Source organism: Podarcis filfolensis (assembly GCF_964270895.1).
Source record: "Podarcis filfolensis genome assembly, chromosome: 9".
Taxonomy (NCBI): Eukaryota; Metazoa; Chordata; class Lepidosauria; order Squamata; family Lacertidae; genus Podarcis; species Podarcis filfolensis.
The window spans coordinates 70,358,574-70,384,424 of NC_139610.1; the positions used below are offsets into that span (position 1 = coordinate 70,358,574).

A 25,851-nucleotide genomic window follows, 5' to 3' on the forward strand; every position below is an offset into this window, starting at 1 on the left:
AAAAAGATTTTGTGTGTGTGTGTAGTATATAAATTACACACACACTTAAAAGGCAGTGATTGAGAGATGTGTTGTCATCAACTTTCAGTGCACTTTTCAAACTTAGTGCTGAAACATCTGGAGACAAATTCCTTGTTTGCTCCTTGTTTTGAAGAGTCAGTTTAGACCTTCAGAGTTTTCAGGGAGAATCTGAACAATAACAAAGGCATATGCAAATGTTCACACATGTTGTGCCCCTGTGTGCCTCCCCCGGGTTTTCTTCGTATTCGCCTTTTCCAAGAATAAATAGCCTCAGTTTGTTGCACCTCTCCTTGTTCAGAATCTCTTCCCCATCCACTCCTCTTATAAACCTTACTCCTCCACTCTCCGGCTCATGGGAATATCACCAGAAAACTTACATACAAGCCTACAAGTTCATATTTCCTCCAAGGAGATGTGCCCGCAGGATTATTTCAAAAAGCAATCTTTGCAAATATCAAATCTCACTTCAAAATAAGTCCTGAAAGCATCCTAAAGCCAAACCATGCTGGAAACTCCTGCTAAGCCTCACACTGCAAGGTCCAGGTTCAAATCCCTGATCCACAATGAAGCTCATAAGGGATCTGAGAGCAAATTTTTGTTCCCAGTTTATATTTTATTAGCTATGGAATTATCAACCGTATTAGGGCTGATCTGAAACAGGAAAGAGGGTGCACTTCACAAAAACAATTTTATGCCATGTAAAAGATGCTCCCCATTTTGATAATAATTTGCATGAGTTTTCAAAACGGTGTAAAAATGTAGCACCAGGGATAGGGAAACCAAGCCAGATGAGCTGGGTATTATTATTATTATTATTATTATTATTAATAATAATAATAATTTTGAGGCTCCACAAGGGCCACATTTCATTCTGGATAACCCTCCATGGTCTGTAGGGCCAGAGACAAATGGGGGCAGAGCAACAAACCTGAATGTTATTTTTGTTGCCAGTTGCAAACACGTGCATATGTTTTCCTCCATTATGGCCAATGAGAAGCATTATCAAAATTCAAGGACACATTCCAGCCAGGCACAAGCACTCAAACAGGATGCAAAGCAGAGCCAGAAATGGGTGTGGCCTGGGGAGATGTGTAGCTAGGGAGGAGGTATGGTATGGGGAGAGTGCCAAGGCTGAATGGAGAAGCCCGGAGGGCCACATTTAACCCAGAAGTCTGACGTTCCCCATCCCTGAGTTATACTGTACAGAGGTAACTTGGTTCTCAAACTTAATCCATTCCGGAAGTCCGTTCCAAAACCAAAGCGTTCCAAAACCAAGGCGCACTTTCCCATAGAAAGTAATGCAAAATGGATTTTAAAAACAACCCCTAAAACAGCAATTTAACATGAATTTCACTATCTAACGAGACCACTGATCCATAAAATGAAAGCAATAAACAATGTACTGCAGTCACACAATTAATCAATCAGTAGCTGATCTGGGTTCTTCCACACAGTTACAAAAACAAAAAATGAGAGTTGCAAAGACAAAAATGCAAAATAAATAGCAAAAACAGACAGGCTTCAGTGTAACACTCAAAACGGAAGTGTGGCACTCAAATCGGAAGCATAACCCTCAAAATGGAGGATGTTCGGCTTCCGAAAAGAGTTTGCAAACCGGAACACTTACTTCTGGGTTTGCAGTGTTTGGGTTCCAAGTTGTCTGAGAACCAAGGTACCACTGTACAGGGACAAGGGCAGAAAAGGAGTGATTTGTCAACAGAAACAACTTGTAAGACAGTCCCCACCTCCAGATCTGATGTGGTTCATGTATTGTGCCAGTATCCATACTTCTTCCTTGACTCACTGGCTGACAGAGCAAGCACTTTGGCCACAGACCAAGTTTTCGTCTTGCACTAGATACAGCTTGTCAGACCTGACGGCTCTTACATTGGAGCATAAGCCTTAACAGCAAGTCTTTTTCCTGCTCTCACTTTGTCACTGGCTCTTCACTCTTAATCCTGACTCTGCAAAATGTACATCTGGCCTGATCCTGCAGGAATGAGCCTGAGAGATCTAACTTTCCCGTGCCCTTTTCCTCTCCCTCATTACATCTCCCCCTCTCCTGTCTCTGTTTTATGTGCTTTATTTTGAGCTGAACAACTGTTCATTCTTTAACTATATTATTTATACATATTCTTATAAATAAAATAATGCACCAAAGCTTTTAGCATGGTGGCACCAGTAATATGGCACACTGTTCCTACTGAAATCAGACAGGCACCTACAAATTCTGATACGTCGCCTGCTGAAAACATCTTTGTTTTTTTAGAGAATTAATTTGATTTGATGTGGGTCATTTGTATTTTATGATTTTATGGTGTTTTAATGATTTTATTATAAGATGATAGATAGATAGATAGATAGATAGATAGATGATAGATGATATGAACTGGTGCTTTCTAAATACTCTGATAGATAAATCACTATAAATAAATAAATATTATAATTTAAGTTGTAAATGCATGCAGCGTTTCCTTACATAGTGATAAGCCAACTGCAGCATGACAGCAATCTTAAAATCCTATTATATAGTCCAAAAAATGCAGATAAACTTGAATGGCTAATCAAAAATAAGCAGTGGATAAGGCCTGCTAAAAGGGTAAAGTAAAAGGGTCTTCAAGAGATGCCTAAAAGTCAAAAGTGAGAATGTCTACTGAATCTCTGCTGGAAGAGGGTTCCATAGGGTGGGGCCAGAGACAAAAAATGCTCAACTTCTAACTGAAGGGATTTGGGCCTCGGAAACATGAGACAACTCATGATGCTTAATCTGGGATACAAGGAGTCAGGCTGCCCTTAAGGTATGCTGCATGGGCGGCCAGTGAAGACAATGCTGTCATATGCTGTTTTCTGTCTGCTCCCATCAGCAGTCTAGCCCCTGCACCCTGAAACAGCTGGCACTTTTGGACCAGGCTCAAAGGCAGGACGAAATAAAGTGCACTGCAGCAACTGGTCTCAAGCTTAGCGCTGCATGGACTACATTGGCCAACTGCCGCGAGAATGCTGATAGCCAAATGGTGGAAGGAAGATAAAATACCAACTAAAATGGAATGGCAAGGCGAAATTATTTGACCCTGTAGAATTGGCAAAGATGACAGGAAAAATTAGGAACCGGACAAACCAAAAGTTTAACGAAGAATGGGATATATAATATTATATTTAAAAGAACACTGTTCCCATACAAAATCTTTGACATGCTTTGGTTAACTTCTGCAATGCCATATGTTGCAAAGATTATAGATAATTTGTGATGAGTTAAATGTCATACAATATGCAGTTAACAAAGAAACGAAGGACCCATGCTGAGGAAAGCTTTCTGGGAAATGATATATAATGAGCTAAAGAAAATGTTTTAAAACACTTTTGTTAAAAAACCAGAAGCTTTTTTTATTGGAGATAGTGGGTAGAGAGATACCGAGACAAGATAAAAAATTGTTCTTATATGCAACAACTGCAGCAAGAATTTTGTTAGCCCAAAGATTGAAACAACAGGGGTTACCAACAGAAGAAGAGTGGCAGATGAAGCTGTTGGACTTTGCAGAACTGGCGAAACTGACGGGAAAAATCCAGAACCAGCGAGACCAAGCATTCCAAAAGGACTGGAACAAATTTATATTATATTTGAAAGACAACTGTAAGCAATTAACAACATTAGCAGGGTTATCTGAAGATTTGTAAGGTGAAATTGCTACCTATTTTAGGTAATGATATAACAAGGATAGGAAACGATGCAAAATGTAAAGATGCAAAGTTTAATTTTGTAAACCATTAGATGGGAGGGAGGGAAGCTGTTAGGCTCAATTGAGCCAAAGAGATAAAATAAGAGGATATGGTGTTACGTAATGTGAATATATGTAAAACCAATAAAAAATTAATAATAATAATAATACACTGGCCAACTGGTGATTATCTGGATATGGCTGAAGCTGGCATATGAGACAAAGCAGATACAAAGCACTGCTATTAAAACAGAGTAGGCTAGTAACTGCTCTTTGACCTTGTATTGCAGCCATTCTAAAAGCCATTTCTGTTAATTGTATCCCAGGATGTATTGTCTTTTGATGAATTCGTCTTCTTTGCTCTGTGCCTGTTAATTAATTGCAGCACACAATGCTAGCCGTATTACCAATCTCTAGGCTCTTGCAGGATAAATCCTCTCCTGCTTGATTTATATTTGGTTCCCTATCTCTTTAACCAGGACTTAATCCATCAAAGGTGTTTTTGTATTTATATATTTTACCTTTCATCAGAGGTTTTCCAAAAATAAACTCGTGACAGACTATGTGGAAAATCTTTTGAAACATATTCAATTATGCCCACACATTCCTACTTTGTATGGCACTGTACTGTTATTTTTTTCTTCTTCCTTTGCAAAGCACACTTTCATTACAACAATTCTGGCTGTTAAGAGAAGCATGATTTAACCTTTCAGAATGCATGCTGATTTATCCCTCTCTTAAGATAATCAACGCCATTTTGAATGGGGATTTTGCCATTGTCATTCCACCTTGCACAGAATTAAGTCTCTCGGCTACGTGTGTCTTTGGATTGCACTAGGGGCCTATTGAATAACTACATTCACTAACACAATGGTCTTCCACAATGAGGCATTAAATGACGTAGGAAGTTGCTAGGCTGGGTGATTTTTTAGGCTGGAATTCATCAAATTAATAAATCAGATATGAAAAAAAAAAAGATAAGCAGAGCCAGCCTTAGCACTAGGCCAACTGAGGCACTTGCCTCCGGCAGTGGGATCCTGCTGGGATCCTAAGGTGGCAGATCCCACTAATTTGCCTGTCTACTGCCACTGCCAATACTGGAGAAGCGAGGAGAAGCGGGAACATGAGTGTTACAGAGATCTCTCGCAAGAGCTTGCAGAGCCCTGTGTGATCTCTTTGCTGCAGCTTCTCTTCACTTCCCTCAACCGTTCCTCATCAGGCTTGGTTTCCAGACCCTTGATCATCTTGGTTGCCCTCCTCTGCACACATTCCAGCTTGTCAACATCCTTCTTAAATTGTGGGGCCCAGAAATGGACACGGTATTCCATGTGTGGTCTGACCAAGGCAGAATAGAATGGGACTATTACTTCCCTTGACCTGGACACTAGACTTCTGTTGATGCAGCCTAGAACAGCATTAGCCTTTTTTTGCAGCTGCATCTCAAAAAATGTTCCATTTGCTTGTTAGCGTATGTTCAATGTGTTGCAAAACTGATGGGGTGGGCATTGACGATTTGCACAGATGATTTTTTGAAGGCCTTTCCACCCCTTTTGATTGTGACACATCCAATCAGTTGAGATCTTGGAGCCCAGCTATCCATTAGCCTGATCATATTTGTAGCCTGATTCAACTGGATCAGAATCCTTAAGACTCCATCCCACAGGCAGCCCCAACAAGAAAGGAAAGTTTAAGGGGTTTGAATCATTCCTTGCACTTTCCCTCTCAGCTGAGTTATACAGGAAGTTGAAGACGTTGCCTGGTTCACCCCAACCTTCATTGCTATCTCTTATGAGGCTAATTTTCCCCAGTTTTCCCTTCCTCTTCCGCTACAGCAGTAGCATAAAGACATTGGGCCTTAGTTTCACGAGCCTCTCTGAATGTTGGCTAGAGAAGCACATTTAGGATTTGTAAAGTCCAAGATATATCAACTCTGTTTTACAGCTATAGAAATTATAACAGTGATGCTACACGTTGCTGTATGTTAAATAGAAGTGGCTGACTTTTGGGGAAGGGGGAACACAGTAGCAAATTAGCTGCTTTATTGCCCAGCAGACCATGACAAAAATTGACAGGCGGAACCATTCACTATTAATATGAGTGGCATACATCTGAATAAATGGAAATTTAAGAGCACAAAGCCAGGTCCACCTAACATGTAGCCTGCAATTCTAATCATTTCAGCTGGGGTTGAAAGAAAACTGGCATTGTGTATAATTATAGGAGGGGAAATTCAAGAGATGTCAGAATATCTTAAGAGTTCTATTCTGTCTCATTAAGAGGATGCAATTTAGTCTCACTGAAATGCACAAATATTTGAGTTTATGCATCTTTGTGGTTTCATGGCTGGCATAAAGCGGTAATCAAGTGCCGTGCATTATTTTTTTAAAGGGGGACTGTAATGAGACAAGAGCACTTTAAGGAAGTTTTATCTGCAGCGTGTGAACAGTCACTAATGTTGATGCCAGAGACACCGGGGAACAGGGATGGGATCAGCTGAGGCTATAGACAGTCCAAGAACACATGCGGTGGCTTCCATTATGTTATTGGGCAGGGATCAGAGAGGGAGAAATCCCAAATATTCCACTAAACACAGAAAGGATATAAACACATTATGGGGAGGGAGGGAACCCACAAATTTTGAAGATGAAAAGAAAATGCACTTTTCAAGAGGCATGTTTTAACTGTCTTGATTCTATTTACCTCTGCTTTCTTCCTCCGACTACACATCTCCCCAATCTAGTGATGTTTTCCTAATCTTAAAAACAAAAAAAGCCTCCTAAATAGTATTCGGTTACACATTTGCATCCTTTTCATCTTACAGTTCCATTCCTATGCAACCCCTTTTCTGCCTAGCAGTCACACAACCCTTTCTCTTTCTTCATCAGAGGGGGTGAGGTCTTGAGGGGAGGAGCTATAGCATGGCCCTCCCCTGCCCCATAAAGGGAACCCCAGAGGTGCTTCAGACATTTCAAGCAAGCAGAGAGGTGAGAAGACAGACACCCTTTTGGGCCCCCCCTCCCTTATTATTCAGAAGAACGTATTATGCTTTATATAACCGTATTGCTTGTTTGCATTGAGTTGATCTCATGTTATGTAGTTATGTTACTTTAACTGCCCTGTGGCCTTTTGACAATTGGTGATATATAAATTTTAATCTTTTTTGAGATTTTGGCTGATACGGTCAGGAATGGCTTTCCTGGTAAGCAGCAGCTACAGCAACAGCCTCTCAGCTGCAAAGTCATTGTCATTTACAAGGAGGGCGAAGAACAAGGCAGTGGGGAGGCTGGAGGGGGTGGAGATGCACTAGCAGAGTCAATCCATTGCTACTACTAGTGTTCTTGTGAAGCCCCAACTTTGCTCCTGGTAACTGACATCACCACTGCTGCCAGGAGCATATTCCTGTGGCCCTACCCTGCTGGTGCAATCTTGAGCATAAGTCAATCATGCTTCCCGTTTCTCCACTTGTCTGGAACGTCTTGAGTACCCCTGGCTTTTCCTTGATATGTCTCTCTTGGCTAGGGAAATCAATCTTTGCGAATTCAGATAAGAACTCTCCTGGTGCTATTTCAATCCAGTTTAAGATCCTTAGATGCCCTGGTTGATTATTTTTGTTAGGAAAGGGATGGAGGGACTGCAGCTCCATTGAGTCTCCTTGACATCTCTGTGGCATTCAGCATCACTGACCGTGGCACTGAGTGGCACTGAGGGTAAGAATGGGAGTCATTGCCATGCCCTGGTTCTGCTTCTACCTCCGAGGTTGTTTCCAGAGGGTAGCAACGGGGGACTTCTGCTCAAAACTGTGGGAACTGATGTGTGGTGTGCTGCAGGATCATTCTTGTTCCCTATGCTCTTCAACAACTATATGAAATTGTGAGGAGAGGTCATCAGGGTTTGGCGAGAGGGTCTGCATGCTGATGACACCTACTGCATTTTTCGGCCCATAGGATGCACCTAGTTTTTTTTTGGGGGGGGAAATAAAGGATTTTTTCCCCTTTATTCCCCCCCCCCCAAAAAAAAACCAGGTCGGGGAATCCAAACCAGGTCGGGAAACAGCAGGATGGCGGCGCTCCGCCTCCCCGCTGTCCCCCGAGCTTGTGGCCAAGCTTCAGCAAAAGCCTGCATTGGCCCCATAGGACGCACACAGATTTCCCCTTCATTTTTGGAGGGGAAAAAGTGCGTCCTATAGGGCGAAAAATACGGTAGGTCTGCCTCTCTGTTCCATTCGAATCAGGAGAGGCAGTTCAGGAGTTGTTTTTGTATATGTTGGAAGCCCCCCAGAGGGGCTGGGGCAACCCAGTCAGATGGGCGGGTACAAATAATAAAATGACGGTGGTGAGTAAGCCAGACTCAGGCTACTGGAAATTCTGACAATACCAGGATGGCAGGGATCACAGAACTGTTTGGCTTTTTGCCCATTCTGTTATCTTCAGTGATCTCATCTCTCCTTTAGCTGCTAAGTGTCCCTAGGTGGGGTGGGGTGGAGGGGAGGAGCAGGGAAAATTAGTTGCTAAAGGAGACCTGGGATAAGCTGAGATAAACACTGGGCAGGGAAAGGGGACCATCGGCCCCAGTTTACTGGCTGTCAATCTCCTCTTGTGAAATGACAGCCTGTTTACTTGTGGCGGCTTTTGATGTGATCAATGTACCGGTAGCATGTAGCCCAGCTCTCATTTCAGGGTTTTAGTTAAATCTGGAGTTCTTTGAACTCAGGCTATCCTGCCCTGCGGTAGGAATTTGTTTTCCTCCATATATATCCTTAGCATGGATGCCTCCACAAATGAGAAGGAGAAGAAAATACACCCTAGCCTAACCCCAGAAAAACAGCTGGGGAAAAATAGCACTTTGCAAGGCTGTGTGGATTTTTCCAGCTCAACATCCAGATGCTTTCCTTGAAGAGATCTGCGAAAGTGTAAATAATAATTATGAGAGAGGGCTGTGCCCAGTTTCCCCTTTTCTATTATCATTCAAATTTGTTCCCCTCTAGATCTTCCAAAGCTCCTCATTTGAAAATGAATAAACGTTCAATTAAAGAAAAAGTGGGGAAGCAAATGGAGTACAAAATGGTCTCACCCACATGCGGGTCAAATACAATAGGATGTTTAAGCATCTAGAGCAGAATCTGGCCTTGTGCAACAGCAACAACTTATTTATCTGCATTCTCCCAGCATCAAGAGTCATTAGTTTACCATGAATATATATATGGCAAAGTGAATATTAGCGATAACAATGCACAAATTACGGAAATGTGATTTGATTTATGGTAAATTTCCTTCATAGAAAGCTAGAGTTATATCAGAGTTATTTAACTACAGACATGTCTTACTACGTATTAAAGCTGGGAAGTTGACAGGGATAGCTTGCTTGCCGAGGAGCAACTGGGATGGAGAAGACAGCTGGCCCTACCATTAGGCAGAGTAATATACCTTCCTAGTTTTCCAGCCCCTTGCAGCCAGCCTTCCAATCAGCCATGCTGGAAGGACCTCTCAGGGTCCTTCAATGGTGTGGTCTCAAGGATGTGGTATGGAGACAGATGTACCAACCTTGCTGAAACTAAGCAGCTCTGGGATCTGGTCAATGCCTGGATGGGGCACTGCCTGGGAACCCCATGCACTCTGCTGCGAAGGCTATCGCTGGCTACTAGCCACAATGGCTAAGCTCTGCCTCCATGGTTGGAGGCAGCAATGCTTCTGAATACCAGTTGCTGGAAACTACAGGAGGGGAGAGTACTATTGTGCTCGAATCTTGCCCACAGGTTCTCCTCAGGCACCTGGTCGGCCACTGTGAGAACAGGATGTGGGACACAATGGGCCATTGGCCTGAATTAGCAGGCTCTTCTTATGTTCTTAAGGTAAAGGTAAAGGGACCCCTGACCATTAGGTCCAGTCGTGACCGACTCTGGTGTTGCGGCGCTCATCTCGCTTTACTGGCTGAGGGAGCCAGCATACAGCTTCCGGGTCATGTGGCCAGCAGGACTAAGCCGCTTCTGGCGAAACAGAGCAGCGCACGGAAATGCCGTTTACCTTCCCGGCGGAGCGGTACCTATTTATCTACTTGCACTTGGACGTGCTTTCGAACTGCTAGGTTGGCAGGAGCAGGGACTGAGCAACGGGAGCTCACCCCGTCACAGGGATTCGAACCGCCGACCTTCTGATCGGCAAGTCCTAGGCTCTGTGGTTTAACCCACAGCGCCACCCGCATCCCTACTCTTATGTTCTTAGGAGTCCCATAATGGAAGACTGTATCAAATGAATAGTCAGTTGCTCATAATGCTCAGTAATGGAGTACAGAGACCAGGGAGGGGAGGCTGACAAATAAAGGAAAGGAAACACACAGAGTGAATAAGGAGTGGGTACTTGTGAGACAGTGGTGCAGTGAGAGAGACCTGGGATCATCCTCACGGACAGCGGATGAGGAAGTGAATTTGCTTCCAGATTGTACCATTTCAGGTTGCAAGTGGGGATTCACACAGTTGAGTGCTCCTCCACAGGAAGACAATGAAATCCAGCATAGGAGCTCCCACCTAACAGAGTGCGCCTATAACCATTTTTGCCTCCTAATATGCTGTTCATGAGAGCTAGGCCAGAGAAGAAAGTAATTATGGAACAAATAGAGAGGTTACAAATTACGAAAGGCTCAGACACAGCTGTAGTGTTGCAAAGAGAGAAAGGAGAGCAGGGGATAATAATAATAATAATAATAATAATAATAATAATAATAATAATTATTATTATTATTATTATTATTTTATTTATACCCTAGATGGGTTTCCCCAGCCACTCTGAGCAGCTCCCAACAAAATATAAAAACATCATCAAAAGTCAAATGTTTAAAACTTCTCAATACAGGAGGTGTTGAAATAGATATAGGTATGGATTTAGATGATACAGATATAGACAATATATAGATACAAATATAAATATATACTTAGACTCACTTCAACTGATTTAGTATGGAGCATAAGAATCTGCCTTCCAGTGGTCAACCCATTGCTCCATCAAGCTCAGTATTGGCTACACTGACTGACAGCAGGTGTCCAGCATTGTAGAATGGCCTGTCCTACATGGAGATGCAAGGGATTGACTCTGGGACCTTCTACATTCACTGTGCTACTTGCTCTCCTCTGTATTGGGAATGAGATAATTCCCCTCTTTTATGGTTCCTCTGCTTTGCGTTCCCCTGCTCCCAAATTCCAGTTTAAACAGGAGAACTGCTAAAATCATTCCCAGAATCTAGAGTATGCAGATTTGACCAAAGTTCTAGGAAGCTTCCACTCCTTTGGCCTCTTCCCTCGTCCCACCTACACTACAAAACAATGAGAACATCACTGATAACAACCATGTATGTGGCTCCATCAGGATTCATTCTGTGCACACTCGCTTCCGCACGCAGGGAAAATTATCATGCCAAAGGGATCTTGATGCAATTGTATGAAAAGAACTTCTCAAACTATACTGGAAAGAGCCCTCTTGTGTCGTCTTGCAAATGAACAATGTAATACAGCGTGCACTTTTTTGGGGAAAAACCAGGCATCTGCAATTAGGCACTCTATGTCAGCACAGCACAGCAATTAGATCTTTTAAACTTTTTCCTTTTTCTTTTTGCATAAAAACCCTGAAAGGGGGGCTTGGCCAAATACGCATTTACTACAGGGCTGTTAGTACTTTATTATAATTCACGCTTTATTAAAGAGCACATTAAATATGCCATGGAACCATTTAATGTGTCTGCTGCAGATTTGGTTTATTGTGTTTTTATCATTGTGAATTAGTTTTATGAAAAGCAAATAGGCAAAATTTTGCATAATGCTGGACCTGAAATTTTAGCAATTATAGATGTCTTCTTTTTTTTTAACTGAACACTGAGCATGCCAGAATACAAAATGATTTTTTATTTTTTTAAGCAAGCACTCACCTTTTATTAATGAAGGGTCTAATGGAAATGGAGAGAATACTTAGCTGGTGATCCCCAAATGGATTTGCACTGGAGAATTTTAGACCCACACCTGCTGCACATTTCATCAGTTTGTGTGGTTTTTTTAAATAAATAAATAAATAAATAAATAAATAAATAAATAAATAAATAAAATTAAACGAGTCCACACCTCTAGGTGGTTTCATTGTCTGGGCTAACTGGCTATTAACAGGCAATTAAAAGGCCCTAATCCACAGCTTTATGAACATCCTGGTGCATATGCAGATCTTCTGCAAAAGCAAGATTCCTTGCTCCCTGCAATGGAAAAGGAGATTTCATGCTCACACCTCTGTGGGCTTATGGGACTGCCTCCTTCCCCTGACATGAATGAGAGAGATATTGATACAGCTGGACAATATGAAGCCCTCCTGATGCTATTGGACGGTGGGAGGCCAAAGGAGTGGAAGCATAAGAATCTGCCTTCCAGTGGTCAACCCATTGCTCCATCAAGCTCAGTATTGGCTACACTGACTGACAGCAGGTGTCCAGCATTGTAGAATGGCCTGTCCTACATGGAGATGCAAGGGATTGACTCTGGGACCTTCTACATTCACTGTGCTACTTGCTCTCCTCTGTATTGGGAACAGGATTTCCCATCAATACCAGCCAGCATGGTCAATGTTCAGGGGCAGGGCCGGATTTAGGTTTGATGAGGCCCTCAGCTACTGAAGGTAATGGGGCCCTTTCTAAGTCCAGCTATCCTTTGTCAACAACAAATTGTCACTTTTTTGTGTTGAATATATGCTATATGGTAATTTAAGGACCTAATAGGTATCTAAAGCCATTTGCACATAACAAAATATGTATTTTATCAAAGTAATTGTTACAACTAGTCCATACAGAATGTAGGCACCCTATATATAGAAATGAGCAAACCAGTGATATTTTAGGGAGCAGGCTAGGAGGTGGGGCCCATTACTTATATCATAGAAGCCTACACAACACAAAACACTGTTGCTGTATGTAGGTTTTATTTTATTTATTTTTTATCTTATATTTTGGAAATGTACACCCAGGTTTTTTTCCTTTAATTTTTTTGGGGGCCCCCAAGAGAGTGGGGCCCTAAACTATAGCTTGTTTAGCTTATAAGTAACTCTGGCACTGGTCAGGGGTGCTGGAAGTTGTAGTCCACAACCCCGAGAAGGCACTATGTTGGATAGTTCTCTGCTCCCCATAGTTGTAGCAGCCAATTAAAGAGGTGCAATCAGGATATCTTGCAGCAGTGGTTTTCAACTATATTTATAAAACACACGGCCTCCTTTGGAGATCCAGTTGAATCAGGCCACAGTTTGTTAAAGGTACTTGGTACTGTTGCTCTCTGGGAGATAAACTACAGTTCCATGGGGGTTTTTTTGGGGGGGCATACAGTAGTGGAGAGCAGGCGGGGGAGTGGCTGGTGTGTGTCCCAGGGGTGTGGCGCACCGCCCCACAGGGGTGTGCCACACGTCCTGGGGGTGTGCCGTGCCACCTGCAGGGGCGTGGCACACATCCTGGGGGCATGACATGCAACCAGCAGGGGCGTGGCACCCAGCATGGGGGGCAGCTGCGATGGCACCCCACCGGGATCGTGGTGCCCTCCCCCACCCACTCTTCCTCCACCAGTGGGGACATATGCTCAAAATGTATGAGGTGCATGAAACTCTAGTTTCCTGAGAGCAGCAACTCACAACTCAACTAAGAATCCACTAAATATTGACTTCACACGTGCTGCTCTGAAAGAAACATGAATTGTACAGGAAGAGGGTGCTTTCAGGCTGTGTTCAAGGAAGAAAGGTATGGCTTCATCAGTAAGGGTGGCATTAACCTTTCCCAAACCATTTCCATAACAAGATACCAAACCCATGGAGAACATAGCACACAGGATCAGTACCAGACTTCTGGGGGCTTATTGATGCTGCTGGGGCCCAGCCCCACAATACACAATCCTACCCCCCACAATTCTTTTTTTCTGCTGCTGCCGCCACAGCAATGACAGCAATACCACTCACTGTCCTCCCTACAGGGTCCCCAGAGAAACATCTTCGAGGTGAGGAGGCAGGGGGTGAAGCTTTTTAATATGATTTAAGATGGAGTTCCATCAACGGTGACTGTTCACCAGCTTAATTTACCCAAAATGTATTGTCCTAGCCTATAAGCTCTACGATTTTATAAACTTCATCAATCTAAAGGCCCCTAAGGCACTGCATTCTGGGTAAATTAAGGTGATGGGTACTGAGCTTGGCTCTCCTTCAAAAGCAGCAGCAGCACCTACCCACTGCCCAAATGGCCATCTGGGGCCTGCTGAGGAAACTTGACACAGCCAGGTTTGGCTGGTAATGGGCCTTTCTGAGCCCCTGGGGTCATGGCGAGTGCCCAACTTGGTTGAACACTGGGACCAGGCCTGATTGTCCATGGTTCAGACCTATCAAACATGCTTCAACATGTAGTGGTGGTGACTGGGTCGGAAGCAGCACTATGCAAGGTTTGCCACAAGTCACAGAACCGATTGTTGATTGTCCTTAAATGGAAAGAAAAAGAAAAGAGCCATTTGCTGTCCGCACTCACCTGTTTCGGAAAGCAGCTTTGTCGCTTCTAGCACCTTCTCCGTGTAAACCCCAGCTTCGTAGTTTTCCATCTCAGCGTTAATGATATGGATGACCCTGGCTGCACGGCCTCGGATTGCCCCCGCGGTCCTGTCCAGCGTGTCAACATCTCCCTCTTGCAGTGCAATCACACATTTGTTGACGTCCTCCAGAATGTGGTTTTCTGCACACACACAGACACACAAGACAGAATGTTTGCTGCGTGGCTCCTTTCAAAGAACGGTTTTATCTGTCTGTGCAGCAACGCTGCGAGATGGATCACAAACAAAATCCTAATTTACAGAAGCATCTAGGGTAGGTGGGGATGGAATGAGATGACTGAGACGGGCCCAGTGCCACCCAGTGAATTCTTGGGTGAACAAGGTTAAAGTCCAGGTAGCCTAAAGCTCAATATTTCACTAAGAAGCTTGGAGTTGGGCTAGCAGAGCCAAGATGAAAATAAAAGAATGGCATACGACAGATTTCTGTCATATGAGACAAATGTGGATCTCTCCACAAGGCAGATGCCTCAATCCACTGGTTCATAGCGAGTGTAAAGGAAATCTGCTAGGAGTCACACTAGCAGTGCTGGTCACCATGACTCCCTCCCTAAGCACTGGCCTAGACTTCATTATTATAATCAGCACTGTTCATACCAGGAGAGATGAACGGGAGAAGGAAAAAAAAACCCCTGCAAATCCTCCTTAAAGAAAACCAAATCCTGTTCTCAGGGGAAATTATGCATTTCAATTTACTTATTTTGCATAAGCTTGTTCAGTTCGAATACTCAACTGGATATTTGAGCTTTCATAAAATTTCAGGGTGTTTTTCCCTCTCCATTGTTGGCAAAGAATGGCAAACTTGTAGGACAGAAATAAGAATATTAACAACAGCAACAATAATAATGTTGCCAGATCCCTGCCCCCAAAGAGCATACAGTATAAATGTCAGCAGTAACCAAGACAATAGAGGAAAGGAAGATTCAACAGAGAGGAGGGAGAGGGTAGGTTTCATTCATTCATTCATTTGTTCATTCATTCATTCTGCATCTTTTTCATTGACAGGCTGATCAATGAGAGTCAAGGTAGTGTCATGCATGTAGGAGTCATTTCGGTTGAGAATTGAAACTAAGCAGGTTGGCCAACAGCATGCCTTATTTACTTGACACATTTTATCTCACTCTTGAGATTTATTTACCTAGGACAACGTATGAGTTCCGCATAACCCCAGTAGATAGTGCTGGTTTTGACCTATAAAGCTTTAAACTGTTCAGGACCGCAATACCTCAAGGACCAGCTCTTTGCATAGGAACCTACCCAGATCCTGAAATCATCTTCTGAGGCCCTCCTTCATGTGTCTCCTCCTTGAGAGGTCCGGAGGCTGGCAATACAAGAACAGGGCCTTCTCTACAGTGGCTCCCCATCTGTGGAATGCTCTCCCCAGAGAAGTTCACCTGGCGCCTTCATTATACACCTTTAGGTGCCAGGCAAAAACGTTCCTTTTTAACCAGGCCTTTGGTTGACATCCTATACCCTTTTAAAATGTGGCTCTGTTTTGGGGGGTGCTATTGGGTTATTGTTCTTATTTTGATTTTATATATTGTGATCTTTTCTGTGAACCACCCTGAGACCTCTGGGTATAGGGTGGTATATAAAAATAAATAAATAAATAGCTGTCAACGGCTAGATTCCAGTTGTGGATGGACTATCACAAACCTTCAGACTAACACTCTATATTCTTTTAAATGTGTTTGCGGGAGGGGGTGCGGGGTGGCAGGGGTTATTGCTTTGTTGTTGTTCTTGTTTTTATTATGCATTTGGTGTTTTTATCTTGTATCTTTAAGGACCTGAGATCTGCAGATAAAGGGTGGTATATAAATTTAATAATAATTAAAAAATATGCTGACACAAAGCTATTTCCCATTGAAACAAAGTTATGTATATGTATGTATGTGTGTGTATATATATATATATATATATATATATATATATATATACACACACACACACATACACACACACACACACACACGCACACACTTTTTAACTCCACTCAAGTTTCCCCCCATAGACTTTGTAAAAAAAGACATGAAAAAAACTAACTGGGGGTGGGGAGCTCTCCACCATCCTTTCTGTGCATCTGGCCTAATTGTGAAAAAGGCAAAAAAAAAAAAAAGGCTTAGTAATTCTAGTGGAAGAATGCAAATTAAGTAGATGCACAGCTACGCTGCAAGCCCTGTTTTACAGCTATTTGAAACCTCAATTGACAAAATGCATCTACATCCTGGAGATTGCAGGCATGCAGTTGCAAAGTACATGGAATACTTTTTATGTATTTTCAAGGAACAAAACCTGCTAAGACATTTCCTCCTTTCCTTTGATCTTCTTGCAGCACATCTCCCAGAGGAAGAAGTGGCAATTGTTCATTTTGCATAACCACAAAGCTCTTTCCTCTATAAACCAAACCTTGCTGAACAGCTGATGGAACCTCCTCCAGCCCCCACAGCCTCTGACTTAGGTAACCACAAGGACAGAGAGGCAAGAAACCAAAAAGGGCACAGAAGTTGAGGTGCTTGACTATTGGGGGACTTTGCAGATGGTACCCTTCAATTATAAACCACTGGGAAGCTTAGAGGTTTCTCATTTTCTTTTTAGCAGAGTGCACCCAAAATTCCATAGGAGATGAACTGGCTAGATAATGCAGTAACTGGCATAGTTCCTATCAGCAAAGAGTGCTTGAGACTGCCAAATGGCAGCTATATGCTTGGAACCACTGGAGTAAAAAACAAGGTTCAAGGAGAACAGATGGTCCCAGAGAAGGTGAGTCTCTGTCCCTGACCTTGCTGCTTTTGGGAGGCGTGTGCCAACAACTGAAGCAATTCCAAAATGCCTGCTTGGTCCACAGTTGTCATTTGTGCACAGAATTTACCATTTGTCTTACAGTGTTAGTTGCCGGGCAACTTCCTTTGCAAACCGTTCTGCTAGTTTTCAATGTGCTTCTTGTGCTTTCCATAGCAATGCACAGCCAAAAGAGTTATGGGGGAAAATTAGAAATGTTTAAGGCGAAGATTGAACATGTGGCTGCTGGAGCTCATTGCAACATTGACAGGCTCCCTCTCTCTTGGACTGAATAAAGACTAGGGATGGCAAAAAGAGTAATAATAATAATAATCATAAATTTTAAATAACAATAATAAATTTTCTTTATACCCCGGCCTCCCCCGCCAAGACCGGGCTCAGGGTGGCTAACGTCAGGTATAAAAACAATCGATTAAAATACAACTTAAAAACAGGATTAAAATACAACTTAAAATGCAGCCTCATTTCAGTGGAGGCCCAGATCAAAAACTGGGGGGAGAAAACGTCAAATCTTCACCAAGGCCAGCTATCCAGACTGGTCCTACGTGGGCCAGAAAAGCCAGGGAAGTCCATCACAGAAGGAAAAGGAAAGAGGGGGAGGGGATCAGGCTGATTCCAAGCCAAAGGCCAGGTGGAACAACTCTGTCTTACAGGCCCTGCAGAAAGAAATCAGATCCCACAGGGCCCTGGTCTCATGAGACAAAGTGTTCCACCAGGCTGGAGCCGGTATTGAAAAGGCCCTGGCTCTGGTTGGGGCTAATCTGACTTCCTTAGGGCCTGGGACCTCTTGAGTGTTGCTATTTATGGACCTTAAGGTCCTCCGTGGGGCATACCAGGAGAGGCGGTCCCGTAGGTACAAGTACTTATCCCGTGTAATATTATGTGTTGCAGTTCGTGCGCTGGTTACTTCAAGGCTGGATTACCGCAATGCGTCTACGTGGGGCATCCCTCATTCTGGATATGGAAGCTGCGGTTAGTGCAGAATGCTGTGGCATGACTACTGCCAGGAGTGAGGCTTTGTCAGCATCTAACTCAGGCACCCCCAAACTTGGCCCTCCAGATGTTTTGGGACTACAACTCCCATCATCCCTAGCTAACAGGACCAGTGGTCAGGGATGATGGGAACCAACTCCTGTACTCAGAGATCTGCACGGGTTGCTGATTTGCTACCAGGCCAGGTTCAAGGTGTAACTATTAGTTTATCAAGTCCATAACAACTTGGGACCAGTTTACCTACAAAACTGCCTTACTCCACATGTGCCCACTTGACCACTTCGACTGGCACAATTGGCACAATACCCACAACACATCTGTAAGAACTTGATTGTTTAGTGTGGCGGTGGCTACACTTTGGAACTCCTTGCTTATTGAGATCAAGCAGGCACTTTCACTGTACTCTTTTTGCCACCTGCTAAAAACCATTCCTGTTCAGACAAGCCTACCCAGATGCTTAGAAAGTTGAGGTGCTCTTAATCTGTTTTGGTATTTTAGCTTTTGCAAATTTTTTGCAAAGTATTGTTGTGCATTTTTCTGGTTCTTGTTTTATCTTTTTGTAAACCACTTTGATGCTTTTGACAATCAAGTGGAGTATAAAACTTATGAAACTAATAATAATAATAATAATAATTCATATAAAAAGCACTAGGTTGGACATTTGTAGGATCCATCAATGGATCCATGTGTACTAGCTGCAATGGCTATGCTTTACCTCCACTGTCAGAGGCAGCTTGCTTCTGAATACCAGTCACTAGAAACCACAGGATGGGAAAGTGATTTCGCACTCAGATCCTGCTTGTGCACTTCTCATTAGGGCATCTTGTCGGCCACTATGAGACCAGATGGGCCTTTGGCTGGATTCCATCAGGGCTCTTCTTATATTATATACTTATGAAAGCCCATTTTCATTTTAATGGCTTATGCTTTGTATCACCATTATAAAATATGGCCTCGTTCTTGATGGGCTGGCTCACATACTTAGATGGCAGCACCTGCCCTTTGGAATTGCCTCCCATTATATATCAAGAAAATGCAGTCTCTATTGCCCTCTTGAATATAATCCTTTTTAAACAAGCCTATAAGTTGAGATTTATATCCATGTTGGTATCTGTATTGGATTTGAATTGATTTTATACGCATGCTGCTGTTTCAAATCGCTTTCTCTTTGTGTGTGTGTGTTGTATTGTTCTTATATATGCAATTGTTCCTTTTTAGGTATTTCATAGTTTCATTGTATTGAAAAATCACTTAGAGATGCCCTAAGGGAAGTGATTCATGCTTTGATAAAGCTTGGCTTGGCTTATGAAGACTCATCCTGGAACAATTCCACCTGTTCATTTAATGGATGTTGTTTGGGTGGTGTTACCTGAGACGGAGAGGAAATCATCCACAGAAGTGATGTCATCAACGGCCTCGGTGAGAACCCGCACTTGCTTCTCCCACTGGTCTTTGAAGACGTCCATGTTGTCCTGGGCCACTTTGCTCTGGGGCCTGGCAGCCAATGTCAGGGCTGCGTTTATCACCTATGAGTCAAAATTGGTTCTTGTGAGCAATGACAAAGAGAAAGAGAGAGAGAGAAAGACCCTTCTCAAGGGAAAAAAAGAACAATTTGATTAAAGACTACATTAAAAGCCCAGCTGTGTGCTTTGATCGCTTCGTTCATTAAGCGAGGCTCAGTATACAAATGCATTTTTCGCTATTTGGGCAAGGCAATCAACAATATAATGGAAGGCACAAGACTCTAATCTTCGTACCGGGTGTTTTTCTATGTCAAGCACCTTATGCTCTTTAATACTGCAGAAGGCTTCCAAGTATATAAACGCATAGACATATTTTTCATGCACAAAAATGGCTTACCTGTGGACACAGACTATCAATCTGGGTTGCTGCCATGCGGACTAATTTTACACCTTCTTCGTTATTGGAAATTGAACAGGCCAAATTGGCAACCTGCAATAAAAGCCAGCAAAAATAAAAATAAAAAATGGGTTTGCTGGCAATATGGAGAATTCTCCCCTCTCTCTTTTTTATTTGTACAGAAAAATGCCTAGGAACAAAGAAATTGCATGTTAAGGGTATTAGCTTCTTGTGAGCCTTCATCAATCTTGGTCAGAAACCTCCCAAAGTGAAAGTAAGGCCTAAAAGGGGGCAGAAAGTTCACCTTACCAAATCTATCTTTGTTCCTGGCTGAATGGACAAACTGCTGAATGGACATGATACAGTACATATAACCAGAAAGATCCCCTATGCCTTGAGGTCCCTTAGGTAGGTAGGAATGGCCAAATCTGTCAATTTCAGGTTTCTCATTTTCTCAACCTTATCTTTAGTTCTCCACATTTCTGTATCACTTTTGACTTTTAAAAAAAAAGTTCTCATGAAAATTCCTCCGTAAATGCAAATTCATCCCCCTAGAGACATTTTTGCAAAGTGTGTTCCCCTGATATAATTCATCTTTGCATGCTATTTTCTTTTTTAAAAAATCCACTCTACACTAGCATGAACATTTCCGTACACATTGCTTGGCTGGAGAACTGCACTGCAAAATTTGGAGAAGTGTGCATTTTGAAGGATGGCTGTGTTTCGACTAACATATTGTTCCCAAGAGGGTGAATTAGGTAGATTCAACTTTAAATGTGAACTGAATCAAATTTCTCCCCAGTCCCTGTCCTAAGCACAGGGAGCTTTGCACTGAAAAAGAATGGGAAGTTCTGGTGCATTGGAAATGTTAGTTGGTGTTTTTGTACTGTCAAGAAAAGACATCCACGAATCACTTCCTCTTCGAGCCAGTGTGGTGTAGTGGTTAAGAGCGGTACAGTGGTGCCTCGCAAGACGAAATTAATCCGTTCCGCGAGTCTCTTGGTCTTGCGGTTTTTTCGTCTTGCGAAGCACGGCTATTAGTGGCTTAGCGGCTATTAACGGCTTAGCGGCTATTAACGGCTTAGCGGCTTTAAGAAAAAGGAAACAAACTCACAAGAACTCGCAAGACGTTTCGTCTTGCGAAGCAAGCCCATAGGGAAAATCGTCTTGCGAAGCAACGCAAAAACCGAAAAACCCTTTCGTCTTGCGCGTTTTTGTTTTGCGAGGCATTCGTCTTGTGGGGCACCACTGTAGTCTCGTAATCTGGGGAACCGGGATCGCGTCTCCGCTCCTCCACATGCAGCTGCTGGGTGACCTTAGGCAGTCACACTTCTTTGAAGTCTCTCAGCCCCACTCATCTCACAGAGTGTTTGTTGTGGGGGAGGAAGGGAAAGGAGATTGTTAGCCACTTTGAGACTCCTTAGAGGGAGTGAAAGGCGGGATATCAAATCCAAACTCTTCTTCTTCTTCTTCTTTGGCAAACTAAACTCTGGCTATTTCCAACGTTAAGACCTCTGAAGCTGCTATATAGACTGCCTCTTGACCTGTAGCTTGTGAATAGCTCTCTGAAAAATTTTCTCAGGAGATTGTCTATTTATCAGAAGAATTATTCATGCTTGAACTCCCTCTGCCTCGCCTACGCTTTTATTAACAATAAATGCAAACATGTTCAAATCCCATAAATATCCCATGTTGCTAATCTCTAATGCTAATTTTGAATAGAGAACTGTGCCACACAGAATCATGGCAAATGATGTGGATGAAGCCAATGGTCCATTCAACCCAGTATCCTGTTCTCATAGTGGCAGACCTGTGGAAAACTTGCAAGCAGCACCCAATCACACAGTAGGTTCCCAGTAACTGGTTTTCAGAAGGTATTGTCTCTGACCAATGAGGCAGAGCACAGCCATCATGGCTAGTAGCCACTGGCAGCCTTATCCTTCATGATTTTGTTATCCACTGTTATTAAGGCTGTGGTTTTCAAGAAACACTCTGTCAACATCTACAGAAGCAAGAACTTCTCTCCCTCCAGATAGCATCCCCCCCCCAATAAAGTAAAATAAAATAAAATAAAATACGTGCAACACTTAAGCTTTAAGAAATTTAGAAGAGGAACTCCTGGCCTGAAAACTTTTTAATGTTAATCAAACAAATAAGCAAAGCAAGTTGAGTGGCAGATGTGAAAAATGAAGCTAGATCTGGCTTGAGTATCTGAAAAGCTTATCGACTCCAAATTCTAATTCTCTATTAAAACCCAAAAATGTGTTTAATAAATATTCTGCTTGGGTATTATTTATTGTGCCCAGAGGCAAAGCTACCAGTTGGAAATGATTCATGAATGAGTTCAAATGCCTCTGTTCCTCTTTTGCCATTCCTTTGGTCTCCCCTCGTGGCATTAATCTGTTCCCGTTTCCAACGCACAGCACCATATAAGCCCAGATCCATCTGTTCAAGTAGCATCCCCCCCTCCAGCTCTCCCAGTTTCACTCCACTGTTATCAAGGACACAACTTGCATGCATTGCCGTGTCAAGACCTATGGAAGCAACAGCCATTCTAGGCGCCAAGAAAAGCCTTCCAGACACATCCCGGCCCAGCTCTTGATTGAAACGTGAGGGATCTTGTTTTTATTTCAAAGGGAGACAAATGAATTGGCCTTTTCACTAACAGCCCTGCAGCGCCCACGTCAGAAATGCTCCGTTAAGATGACAGGCTCCAGCTGATTTGCTGTGTTTGCTCGTCAGCTGCTGCTTTGCATACATCAAACGATACCCCTAATCTTCATTAAAAAGCCCCCAAAAGCTACAGCAAACAGTAATTAGGATGCAAAGGCAGGGCTAGGGATTCAGATCCTTCAACTTAAAAGACATAGTGCAGGATTAGGGGCCTTAAACACTAGCAAGGAACATTAAAGTTCAGATGGGCGGGTGAGACAGAGACATGTGCTTCTCCTATTACAAAATAAGCCATCTTTCAAGCTTCCTTTTGCCTTTTATGATCATCAAGATGAAAGCACTGTCCTAAGGCTCCAAAAGCACTATATATCTAACCTGTTCTCGAGTCCACTGAATATCACCTGAAAGCCACTTTAATGGCACCATAATAGGGTACCTTGAAATGGCAACAGAACCATCAAGCTGGTAGCAGGCTAAGAAAAGAGAAGCCTTTTCAATGCATCACTAGTGGGTCATCTTGGACTCTTTCTTTGTATGGGGGGGGGGATCACATGCTGAGGACTGTAATGCTTAGGTCTGACTTTAAGTGCCGCCCTGCTTTTTAGAAGCAACAATTCATCAATTTTCACCAAGCTAGGCTGCAGATTGAGTCAAGAGAGCCTTCCTCAACCTTGTGTTCTCTAGTTGTTTTCGACTGCAGCTACAGTTGGCCCCAACCTGTTGGGAGCTACAGTCTAAAACAGCTGGAGGGCACCAGGTTGGGTAAGGCTGTTTAAGATATTAAAATGCAGGTGGAGGGGAGGATGGCTGTGAGACAAGGCACACAGACAACTGTTTATCACACTCATGATACGCCAGTGTGGTGTAATGGTTAAGAGCAGTGGACTCGTAATCTGGTAATCTGGTGAACCGTAATCTGATTCCCCGCTCCTCCACATGCAGCTGCTGGGGGACTTTGGGCCAGTCACGCTTCTCTGAAGTCTCTCAGCCTCACTCACCTCACAGAGTGTTTGGTGTGGGGGAGGAAGGGAAAGGAGATTGTTAGCTGCTTTGAGACTCCTTAGGGTAGTGATAAAGCGGGATATCAAATCCAAACTCTTCTTCTTCATCGTCATCATCATGGGGTGTAATGATGGCGAACCCTGCTTGGAAGGTGTTTACCACTTCTTAATGGGAGTCCCACAAATATACTTCATTCTACCAAGTGGCAACCTGCGTGTCGCAATGCTTTGAAAGAGCTTGCAATAGAAGAAATGGACGAAACTTAGATAAAGGAATTGAGGGGATGCTCATCATCATCAAAAAAGTAGATGACACCAAACTGGGAGGGCTAGCTAATGTCTCAGAAGACAGAATTTGATTCAAGATTACCTAACAGATTGGAGAACTGGGTCCAAGCTAAGAGAAATGATTTCAATAGGGACAAATGTCAGGTTCTGCACAGGGGGTAGTCACCTCAGAAAAGACACATTCTTGTGTTGCTACTTTCCAGGTCTCTCATGGAGGAGGCACACAAAGAAGGGCTTTAGATGATGATCACAGGGTCTAGGTAGGTTCATATGGAAAGAGGTGGTCCTTGAGGTATGGTGGTCCTGAGCCATTTAAGGTTTTGCAATTCAAAACCAGCACGTTGAGTTGGGCATAGAAACTAATCAGCAGCAAGTGCAATCTGGCCAGGATCAGTGTATTGTGCTCAAACCATTTTGCCCCAGTGAGCAACCTGGCTGCCTAATTCTGCACCAGCTGAAGTTTCCAAACCGTCTTCAGAGGCAGCCCTATGTATAATACATTGCAGTAATCTAACCTAGAGATTACCAGAGCATAGGTGGCAGAAATTAGGCTTTCCTTGTCCAGACAGGGGTGCAGCTGGGCCACCAGCCGAAACTGATGGAAGGCATTCTGTGCCACTGAGGCCACCTGAGCCTCAAGTGAAAGCAAAGGATCCAGAAGTAAAGGTAGGGTATAGGTAAGGTAAAGGACCTCTGGACAGTTAAGTCCAGTCAAAGACGACTATGGGGTGTGGCACTCATCTCACATTTGTGGGGGAGGGAGCTGGCGTTTGTCCATAGACAGCTTTCTGGGTCATGTGGTCATCATGAATAAACCACTTCTGGTACAACGGAACACCGTGACTGAAGCCAGAGTGCACAGAAACACCATTTACCTTCCCACCACAGAGGTACCTATTTATCTACTTGCACTGGCGTGCTTTCGAACTGCTAGGTTGGCAGGAGCTGGGACAGAGCAGCAGGAGCTCACCCCGTCACATTGATTCGAACCTCTGACCTTCCGATCAGCAAGCTCAAGAGGCTCAGTGGCTCAGACCACAGCGCCACCCATGTCCCGATCCAGAAGTACTCCCAAGCTATGTATCCGCTCCTTCAGAGGCAGTGTAACCCAAGCTTCACTTTGTTGTCACTCATCCAGTCCTTTACAGAGGCAAGACATCAGTCCTGCACATCCACTGCCTTGCCTGCAGATGTAAAGGAGAGGTAGAACTGTGTGTCCTTAGCATATGGCTGTCAATGTACTCCAAAACTCTGGGAAACCCCATGCTTAAGCAAAGGTTACAACAGCCATGAATGCTGCAGATGAGATTCCTGCAATACAGTGGTTTGGAATAGATGAACCTCAGGTTCCCTTCCAAAGCTACAATTCTATGATTCTATGAACTGTAATAATACCCCTTGTTTGCCTGGATGGAGGATAGAGTTGTATGGGGTACGTTGTTTTAGAAGTTGAACGCACACTCGCACTATTGATCCAGACTCTACACGCATCCACACAGCATGTGTGCATCTTCATCATATCTACTTCGTCCTTCAGGAACTGATCTAAGTCCATTTGTCACTGTGGGAGCATCCATACATTTAAGGAGAACTAGGTTCTTGCCAACGCAAGTGGCCCATAAAATATATATGCATGCCAAAGTACCTGGCTAAATTGGTTTCTAAATTAGTATTCATTAAGTGGCTCAAGCTGCTAAATGTGTGCTTTTTGTAAGGCTGATTCAACAGAAGTAGAAGAAGAAAGGCTTTTTTATTAGAAGGTCACAGAGATTAGCTCTGCAACTGGACAGCTGACTCAGCTAGGAAAACAAAGTCCATAGAGGGCATTACTATTATTATTATTACTATTACTATTACTTTACAACCAATGATGGTTGATTCCACAAACAGGTATAAAAGAAAAATAAGT

General features: G+C 43.2%; 1 protein-coding gene across 4 annotated transcripts in view; it reads right to left on the reverse strand.

The window, feature by feature from the left end:
* Positions 1-25,851, reverse strand: part of CTNNA2 (catenin alpha 2) — a 398,693-nt gene that overhangs the window by 68,336 nt on the left and 304,506 nt on the right. For all 4 annotated transcript variants that reach the window (XM_083571203.1, XM_083571202.1, XM_083571205.1 and 1 more), the window contains 3 exons: positions 19,981-20,073; positions 19,490-19,646; positions 14,253-14,453 (listed from right to left, as the gene is read on the reverse strand). In XM_083571203.1, coding sequence (XP_083427329.1) covers positions 14,253-14,453; positions 19,490-19,646; positions 19,981-20,073 — 451 coding nt within the window. The remainder of the gene's footprint in view (positions 1-14,252; positions 14,454-19,489; positions 19,647-19,980; positions 20,074-25,851) is intronic.